Genomic DNA, 7,455 nt, shown 5'->3' on the forward strand with positions numbered 1-7,455 from the left:
CAGGGTAAACCAAACCTATCTCCAGACCACAGACTTGAGCTGGTCCCCAAACCAACCTGGTTTTCCAGGAGTCATTTGCATTCACACCTGGACTTGAACCAATTACTCCATGGTTGTTATGAATCCTGGATTATCAATCTCTGGATCCTGGGGTCCTACCCCCAGGGCCGTGAAAAGAAGAAGGAAATAAGAAATGACGCAGCCCGTCTCCTTTATTACTGACTCACAGAATCAAAGCTCCTGAGAAGATAATGTCATTCGGCACTTGGCAGTCATGACTCACATCTCACCAAGTTGTTACCCTGACACAGTTCTCAGAAGATACGTGCCAGGAGCCACCACCTAATGTGGCCAGCCAGAATTGGAAAATGGGAAGGCCTGAGAGATCTTGGGGTCGCTAGAAATTGGCCTCCTCATAGAGAATACAGCCTGAAGCCATCTCTAATTAGTACTAGTCCAGGCGTCAGAAAAACATTTCCAAGTCCCAGGCAGCGGCAACTGAGAAAGTGCTTCTGACCTGCCTAAAACACACCACTTGTACACAGAGCTCTCAAATTCCATGATGTCCCACTCCTAACTGAATCTTCCTGTGGCCACCCGGAGCCTTGGACGGGGAGCCCAAATTCCCTACTTGGCCTTTGAGTCTCTTCCGGCCACAAAACCAAAGGCCTGCAGGCCTGAGCAGGGAATCGACAGACACTGGACCGAGGCCATAAGGAGAACTGCAATCAGGACAGCTGGGGGCACAGGCCTGCCTCCCACCCCCAGGGGGTCTGCCTGGTCTGACTTTTTTGGGGGTCTTTTTAGGGCCGCACCTGCTGCATATGGAGGTTCCCAGGCTAGGGGTCTAATCGGAGCTGTAGCCGCCGGCCTACACCACAGCCACAGCAACGCCAGATCTGAGCCACATCTGCGACGTACACACCACAACTCACAGCAATGCCAGAACCTTAACCCACCAAGCGAGGCCAGGGGTCCTCATAGATGCTAGTTGGGTTCATTAAGTGCTGATCCACGACAGGAACTCCTGGTCTGACTCTTTATGAGAGTCCCCAAACCAGAGGTTTTTCTGGACTGCTCCCAATTTCTGCAAAACCTTGTGAGGTCCAAATTACAACTGGTCTGAAGGCTGAAAATTCACCAGGCCTCCCAGTGACAACCCCTCCACCAACTACCCTTTGATCCTAACCAACCTTGATTTCTACCTCCCCTCTAACAAGGACCTCTGTTCTTCACTCTTCCACACACCGAGTACACCCCTAATCCATGCCAGGGCCCGGGCCGCACCCCCACAACTATGCGCCACCACGAGACACCTCCAAAGGGTCCCTCCCAGACTTCCTTCCCGATTCCAGAAAGTTCTTACGAGTCACGATACCACAGCCTCTTCCTCTGAACCCTATGGCTACTTATCTTTCATCCTGGCATTTCATCATCTTGCCTTGCTCCTTAAACACAGGTATCTAATCTCTCCATCACACCTGGAAACTTTCAATCCCTTCCTCCTGCTTCCTTCCACCTCCAGCACTAATAAGGGTAGCAGGAACAGCTTACTAAACACTTCCTAGATGCAAAAATCCTCTATAACTTTTCTTCAAACTGTGGGTTATGATCCATTACAGACCGGTTAAGTCGACTTTGTGGGAGACAATAAGCATTCTTTAATGAAAAATAGTGGGATAAAAGATACAAGTATCAGAGGAGATTGCAGCAAGCAAAAGGAGGAAGACTTCATGTACATGAATTAAAATTTTTGCATACATAATTGAGTGTACTAGGTCATACTGTAAATTTTATTTCTTAATGTAGGTCACAGTCGAAAGCGTATAGAAAACACAGCTCTGTGACAAGTATATTAGCTCCATCTGTGCTCCATTCAAAATTTTTTTTCTTGACAATCATATATTCCCTAAAAAGAAAAAATATCTGATGGACACCTTGCCCCATGCAAGTCAGCTTCCCCTGCTAGTTCACGGTTCCTGCATCTCAGAGAAACCAGGAGGCCAAGTAACTGCAATCATATTTTTGTTCATTCTGCAACTTTCTGCAATCATCCTTCAAATTCACCAGCACTCAGATGTTGCAAGCTGAGGCTTGGGGAATTTGTTCAGCAAATCGCCCTAAGTCACCCTTGCAACAGGAAAGCAGAATTAGGAGCCCAGGAGAAGCACCAGCTCCCCGCTGCTGGAGAGTGGCTGGCTCCCTGGGAACTAGCAAAGGCTCTAGTTAGAAGGGGCCTGGCCCTGGAAGAAGCACCACCCCCCAACCCAAAATTTCCTCCTTGCTCTTTTAGATCATCTTGCTGCCCCCTCATCTTGGTGCTCCCCCCACAAACACCTGCGAAGGGACACCAGGGCAAGATTGAAGGTCTGGGTGGCAAGCACAACTCAGCTTATTTGGAAGCCCAACAATTTACGTGTTTAGTCAATTCCATCCTACTTCCCTCCAATCTCCAATCCCACCCACCTGATAAGAAGAAGTGTCCCATCCTCCTTGGAGGCTCAACTCCCTTGAGTTGCTCTGTTAACTTCAGGTTCAGGACCAAGTGATGTCATGTGAATGGCAAGACCAAACAGAACCTTCCAACTCAGACCCTCAGCCCCGCTCACTAGCATCCTGCCTGACTCCCTATGACTGATGCCTTCCCTCCCCCGCAACAGCAGCCTCTCCCACCTTACACACCTGGTTTCCCACCAATCTCAGTGTTGTGGCTGCTTGCAGGACACCTCTGTTTGAATGTCTTGGCAAACGCAAGAAACTTCTCTGCAGCCTGAGTGTCAATTACTTCTCTCCAAAACACACATTTCCGATTTCTCGAGTTACTAACTACAGCAGCTCCAAGGCCCTGGCGTGTAATCAATTTCCACCAAGAATTAATTTCCATTCATCTCCTTCCTTCATCCTGCCCCTGACAACAGATTATTTCAACAGTCATGCTTCTAAAACCCACCCATTTTTCCATTTCCAGTTATCCCAGTGCAAGGCCTGGGTACTCCACAACTAAAACAGCCTACTAACTGATTTGTCACCTAACACTGCTTTTAAAAACCTTTCATTACATCACTACTCTCTGGCTCAAAAACCTTTGCTATCTCCCTAGTATACACAGGGTACAGTGCGATTCCCGTCTGGCTGTCTAGGATATTCACAACCTCAACCATTGTTCCTCTCCATTTTTATCTCCTACTGTGCAGGAAACATCCCCTTGTCTCTCAGGAAAGTCATGTTCATTTGCACCTCATGGCCCATCTCAAGGGTCTCATCTGCTGGGAACACAATCCTGGTGATTACTACTCATAGTGCCCTTTTCTGAATTCCAATAGCACCTAGTCTACACCTTGCAGTTTGACAGTTAATTGTGCCCCATCTTGAGGTCCTACTTCCCAAGTCTTTCTGTCTCCTCCCTGAGATTATACACCCTGGAGGGAATCATCTCATGTATCTTTCTCATCCTCCCTGAGATAACTGTCTGAACCTCTTCTCCTCCCCTAATCCCTCTGTAACCTTTCACACCTGTTACTTCTCCCTCCCTTGCCTTTGACCTTTGCTACAGAGCTATTCTCCATGTGCATAACGTTTCATAACTTAGTACTCTTAAATCCATTCTGCAACTCTAATCTTCATCAAGGCAGCCAGAGCACATTAATTTGAACTTGAGCTCTCAAATCACTTTCACCTGGTCAGTAGGCTTACTGAGGCCTTAGATTTCTTGAGTGCCTCTTATTATCTCGCAAAGAGCCTGGCATGATGCTGAGAACACAGAAGCCCCTCAAAAGGATCTGTGGAACTGAACTTCATTGCTATGTTTCCTGGTGTTTCAAGTTCCTTCAGACCCGGAACCTCGGTTTACACAACACCTTAGGAGGGTGTCAAAAAGGCCTTCAATACCTGTTGATCACTCGCTTTCAGGGAAAATGCACCAAATACACTTTTCTAGAAAACAGGGTGTAAAGAACTGACTGGTGTCCTATAGGTAACCGCTGCACCTGGCCGCCTGGCATCAGGAGAACTCCTGCCTGGGGGAAGCGCTCTAAAATCACTGGGCACTGGCCAAGGCTGCCTGAAATAAAGGGGGCAGCAGCACCCCCCTCGCCGCCTGACAGATGGGCTTCTCTGGATTTCTGAGCCCATCCTAAAGTGAAAGCGCTGAGCCCTGAACTCCCAGGCAAGGAAGAAAATACTGCCTTTGAAATTGTTTGCACATGACAAACTCCCCGTTCGGGCCCCCACCCGGGCACCCCACATGCCCGCAGTGCCAGCGCCGAGGAAGGCCAGGGCCTCCGGAGAAGAGAGGCAGGGTGAAGGCGCGCAGAAGTGTGGAGGGTGGGGAGACGGGAACCGGAGGGTGGGGGCCAGCCCCCCGAGGTGGAGGGTGTGTCGCGCCGCGCGTCCCGGCGCCCGGCACTTGCCCGCCGGGCCGCTCCGAGGAGCGGGCAGGAACGCGCGGGGCGCCGAAAGGACTGGGCCAGCGGCCCGGCCGGAAAGGGTCAGGGAGGGGGCAGGTCACCCTCCGGCAGAGAGGCGACTCCGGACCGGCGCTCAAAGTTGGGGAGGGGATCACTAGGCGAGCGCCGGCAGCCGGCGAAATAAACAAGGCGGCGCATGGGAGGGAGAGGGGGAGGCCACCCCCACCCGGCCGGCGCGGCCGCTGCCGCAGCGCCCCCGCGACCCGACCCGCCGCTGCCCCGGCGGCGCCCGCCTCCCGTGCCCTCCAGCTGCCGGCCCGGCTCCCGAGGGCGTGTGGAGCGTGGGAAGTTCCCGGGCCGCCCTCGTCCCTGGGCTGCAGCGCCGCGAGGTCCCCGTGCAGCTTACCTCGCCCCGCTACAAGCGGCGGCGCGGGCCGGGCAGCTACCGCTCGGACGGCTCGGCTCGGCAACCCGCTGCGGCTGCCGCGGCGCCCGCCCACCCGGCGCGGCCCACCGCCCGGCTCGGCTACGGCCGCTCGCCCGCCGAGGCTCCGTTCGCGCCCACCTGGTCGGCCTGCCCTCCCTCTCCGGGACACTGCGCTCACGTACGCGGCCGCGGCCACAACCCGGCCCGGATTCCCGCCCGGGAAGGGAGCGGAGGCGCGCGCCAGCCAGCGAGCACCCGGGCGAGGCTGGGGACACACCCCCTCGCCGCCCTCCACCGCCCCCCCCGCACCGCCCTTCCCCCGCGCCCCCCGCCCCCGCCCCCGGAGCCGCGCGCGCCCGCGGCCTGCGCGCCCCTCGGCGGTCCCGCGCGCCCGAGCCCCCACCCCCACCCCGCCCCCAACGCACACCCCACTGCGCGCCCGGCATACACACCCCCGCCCGCTAGTAAACAGTGGGCGCTCAATAAGTGCCCGAGCGACTCCTGGCGCACATGCGCACTTGAACCTGACCCAGTGGTGACGCCCCCACCCCACCCCCAAATCGGACCCGGCGGCTGCAGCCCCGAAACAAACTTGGGGGTTTGCCTGTTTCCACTGAACCGCCAACCGAGTCAAAGTTTCTTGCTGTTGTTTTTTCCAGGCCGGGCTCTGGGATACGCTTCTCCGAGAAAGGCCGAGCTCGCCCCAGGGCGGGAAAGGCCGCCCGAAGGCTCCGGGCGCCGCAGACTGGCGCTGCGCGGGGGCGGTCGAGACCCGGGCCGCGCAGCACCGACCCGCGGGGCGCGGCGAAAGGCGAGAGGGAGAGAGCCATGGAACCAACCTTTCCATTTGCCTTTGCTTTAATGCTTTCTTCTCCATTTTATGACATTTTACTCGGTCCCTCTCGTTTGTAGTTGTAAAGTGAGACGTTATTTACTGTTTCTTGAATTAACATGAGAGAAAGTTAACTATTAGCTTTCAGCCCTTAGGTAAACAATACCAGTTGCTTTTGGCACTGTTAGGCTCTGGCTTTGTGTAATTTGTAACAAGAATTGAAGCTGTTCCACTGTATCGCACTTTGTTTTTCAGAGATAAGACCAGAGCTACAACGGTGGTAAGGAGACCCAGTGCCTGTGAGTGTGAGCATGTAGATTCATATTCAAATAAATTTAATGGATATAAGAAATAAATCCCTCCCCCCCCAAAAAAAAAGTTTTTAAATACTTTTGGACACACTTGTTGCATTTGTGGTCTGTTCACCTTCGACTTGAGGTATGCTGTCTTTCTTGCAGGGAGGCATGGGGTGTGTGCAGGAAAGGACTGATGGCTTTGCAGTCAAACAAGCCTGGTTTGTCTCCTGATTTTACTACTGAACTAGTTTATGATCTTCAGCAGGTTATTTTCTCTTTCTGAACCTCAGATTTATCTGTAAGATGAAATTAAAAACATAGGTATAGTGCCTAGCTCAAACCAAATAAGCACTAAATAGTATTTCCCTCCCACCACCACCATTTGTTACATAAGAAAAACAGCTACACAGAACCAAAATTCCTGTAGGAATTTTACCCCCCAGGAGACATTTGGCAATGTCTGGAGACATTTTTGATTGTCACAACTGGGAGTGGTGTTGCTCCTAACATCTAATAGGAATAGGCCAATGATGCTGCTAGAAAAATGTCCTGCAATGCACAGAACAGCCCCACACAACAAAGAATTACCTGGTATCATTTGAGTAATAAAAAATTTAAAAATAATAAAATAAAATAAAAAAGCAAAGAATTACCTGGTCTGAATTGTCCATAGTGGTACTGTTAAGAAATCCTGCTATAGGATAATTCCGCCCTGGAATAATTCATTAAAGACTGGCCCTACCTTTTAATTCTCATCTACAAGGAAACACTCCTTTTTAAAATTTATTTAAGTAAAGTATAGTTGATTTACAATGTTGTGTCAATTTCTGCTGTACAGCAAAGTGACCCAGTCATATGTATATATATATATATATATACACACACACACATATATATACACATATATACACACAGATATATACACAGATATACATACATATATATATACACACACATATAGATACACATATATACACACATATATATACACACATATATATATACATACATATATATATATGCTTTTCCTCATACTATCTTCCATCATATTCTCTCCCAAGAGACTGGATATAGACCCCTGTGCTATACAGCAGGACTTCATTGCTTATCCATTCTAAATGTAATAGTTTGCATCTACTAAACCCAGAAGTCCCAGTCTATTCCACTACTTCCTCCACCCTCTTGGCAACCACAAGTCTGTTTTCCATGTCTGTGAGCCACAAGGAAACTTCTTGTTTTGCACTCAGAAGAACAAGAACGAAGGCATTTGGGGGATCACAAGCAATTATATTAATATGCAAAGCCTTCCCTTAATGTGAAAATGCGTATTTGAATTTTACATTTTATTATTAAAGGAATATTTACTTAATTAACAACAATATATACTCCTTTATCATTAAGGTATCTTATTATAGATTATAAATGACTACAATTCACAAATAGCTTTCCATTCTGTTTCCCTTTTTCCTCAAACAGTGGGTGTTTATTCACTTA

General features: G+C 50.4%; 1 protein-coding gene across 3 annotated transcripts in view; it reads right to left on the reverse strand.

Annotated features, from left to right (window-relative positions):
* ZNF395 (zinc finger protein 395) overlaps positions 1–5,753 on the reverse strand; it is a 48,379-nt gene extending 42,626 nt beyond the window's left edge. Inside the window, exon 1 of one of the 3 annotated variants that reach the window (XM_013982681.2) lies at positions 5,286–5,312. Coding sequence is in view for 1 of the 3 variants with exons in the window: in NM_001244495.1 (NP_001231424.1) it covers positions 5,673–5,710 (38 nt within the window). In the remaining 2 variants the exon portion in view is untranslated. 3 annotated transcript variants of the gene reach the window in all.

The sequence above is a fragment of the Sus scrofa genome, chromosome 14 (assembly GCF_000003025.6).
Source record: "Sus scrofa isolate TJ Tabasco breed Duroc chromosome 14, Sscrofa11.1, whole genome shotgun sequence".
Taxonomy (NCBI): domain Eukaryota; kingdom Metazoa; phylum Chordata; class Mammalia; order Artiodactyla; family Suidae; genus Sus; species Sus scrofa.